Source organism: Anomaloglossus baeobatrachus, chromosome 4 (genome assembly GCF_048569485.1).
Source record: "Anomaloglossus baeobatrachus isolate aAnoBae1 chromosome 4, aAnoBae1.hap1, whole genome shotgun sequence".
Lineage (NCBI taxonomy): Eukaryota > Metazoa > Chordata > Amphibia > Anura > Aromobatidae > Anomaloglossus > Anomaloglossus baeobatrachus.
In genome coordinates, this window is record NC_134356.1 from 641,627,674 (window position 1) to 641,629,647 (window position 1,974).

Genomic DNA, 1,974 nt, shown 5'->3' on the forward strand with positions numbered 1-1,974 from the left:
AGACACTTCACCCCCCATGGTCAGTGAGGGGAGAAAGGTGACCCGACAGAGAGCTGGAGTACGCCCAGGATTGCGAGGGACTTGCTTGGGTGCAGAGGTATGAGAAGGATTAACCCCCCTGACTCCCAGTGACCTGCCATGATGCCCACCACCTTGCAAACCGACAGATTTAACAATTTTCTAACCAATAAGGTATTTAGGGTTTTAAAATATTAACTTTTAAATGTTAATATTATCATTTTGAGAGTACAGTTTAAGGTCACATTCACAACGGGACCATATCCTCATCCAGGACATATTCTATCAAGGGGAAAGATCAGGAAGGACCCATGTAGTGGATTACAAAGGTTCCATTTGGATCTGGGTACAGATATTGAGGTTCTGCCTGAACCCTAGATTCAAGAAACATCTCTGCAGACACTATGGCTTTTGTAAAATATATTCTTGAATAATATATTGCATAAAGCATTTTTAACCTCCTTGTTCCTTAAACTGTAAATCAAAGGATTCAGTGTGGGAGTCACTGCTAGGTAAAGGACTGAAAATATCTGGTCAAGTTCCTCTGAATGAGCTGATGGTGGTATCATATACATACAGAGTAAGGTCCCATAAAATATTAGAAGTATGGTAAGGTGAGAGGTACAAGTGGAGAAGGCTTTTTTCCTTTGACCAATGGATTTTAGGCGGAGAATATTTGCTAAAATTTTACTGTAGGACATCAAAATGAGTAAGAAAGGACACAAACCCATGAACAAAGCTTCCACCAAAATCATCGTCTGGAATTCATAGAGATCACCACAAGAAATCTTCGTCAATGTCTTAATGTCACAAAATATTTGTTTGATGTATGTGGAGCTACAGAAGGACAAATGTGATGCAAATATTGTAACAAAAAGGGAATTACAAAACCCAGAAAGCCAGCTACCGGCTACGAGGAGGCCGCACTTTTTCTTCTCCATGATTAGCACGTAATGTAACGGGAAGCAGATTGCAGCATAACGGTCGTAAGACATCATGGTCAACAACCAAATTTCTGTGCAAGCAAAGGCAGCGAAAAAGTATAATTGTGTAAAGCAAGCAATAAATGAAACCCGATTATTTCCGGTAAGAATGATGTCCATTAGCTTTGGAAGCACCACTGAAATGTACAAGACATCTACAAAGGAGAGGTTACGTAGGAAGAAGTACATTGGTTTCTGCAGATGAAGATCCATAAAGAGTGTCACAAATATTAACATGTTCCACATTAGACATATGAGATACAGAACAAGAAATGTGGGAAATAAAAATATTTTTTGACCAACAACTGTGGAGAAAGGTATTATGTAGAATTCAATAACATGTGTCACATTCTCCATCAATGTATATGGTTGTAAAGGCTACACCAAACCAGTTGGCAGGGAGTTTCCAAACCAGCGTTTTGAGGAACCTGTGACTTCTTAGGAAACAAATCAAGGGTTTCTTAAAAGAAAGCAAAATCTGTTACCCTTAGACTGGGATAGGGGTCTTGTTGTACCAAAGATTCCAAGATTGACGAGCTAGTTCTTCACAGTTCTCCCACTGTAAAAATTAGGAAAATTACTAGTCTAGTTCATAAAGTTCAATATTCTTTTTTTCTTTACTAGATTGATATTTTGCAATGCAAATGGTCAAACTTTACACGTAGAGGAACATATCATTGCGTTTTAGTGGTCATTTTTACATGTAGTCATCAGTTATATAAATATTAGTGATGTGAGAGCATGCTCAATACTGCTCGATACTCGTTTTAGCATAGAGGTGGTTGCGCACACTTGTTACTCAGCTGAGTATAATGAGTGCTCTAAAGCTATTCTCGAGTCCCCACCCTGCATGTTTTGCGGCTGCTTTTAAGCCAATTAAAATGCAGAGATTTCCTCCCAATCACAGTAATACCATGTTGACCCATGTGGGCGATGCTCGACACCGTGCAGTTCAGGCAGATTTGATGTACTA

At 39.3% G+C, this 1,974-nt stretch overlaps 1 protein-coding gene across 1 annotated transcript; it reads right to left on the minus strand.

Annotated features, from left to right (window-relative positions):
* Nucleotides 1–398: 398 nt before the first annotated feature.
* Nucleotides 399–1,358, minus strand: LOC142302742 (olfactory receptor 1G1-like). The gene has a single exon (XM_075343855.1). It carries the CDS (start codon nt 1,356–1,358, stop codon nt 399–401), a length of 960 nt encoding a protein of 319 aa, XP_075199970.1.
* Nucleotides 1,359–1,974: the final 616 nt, after the last annotated feature.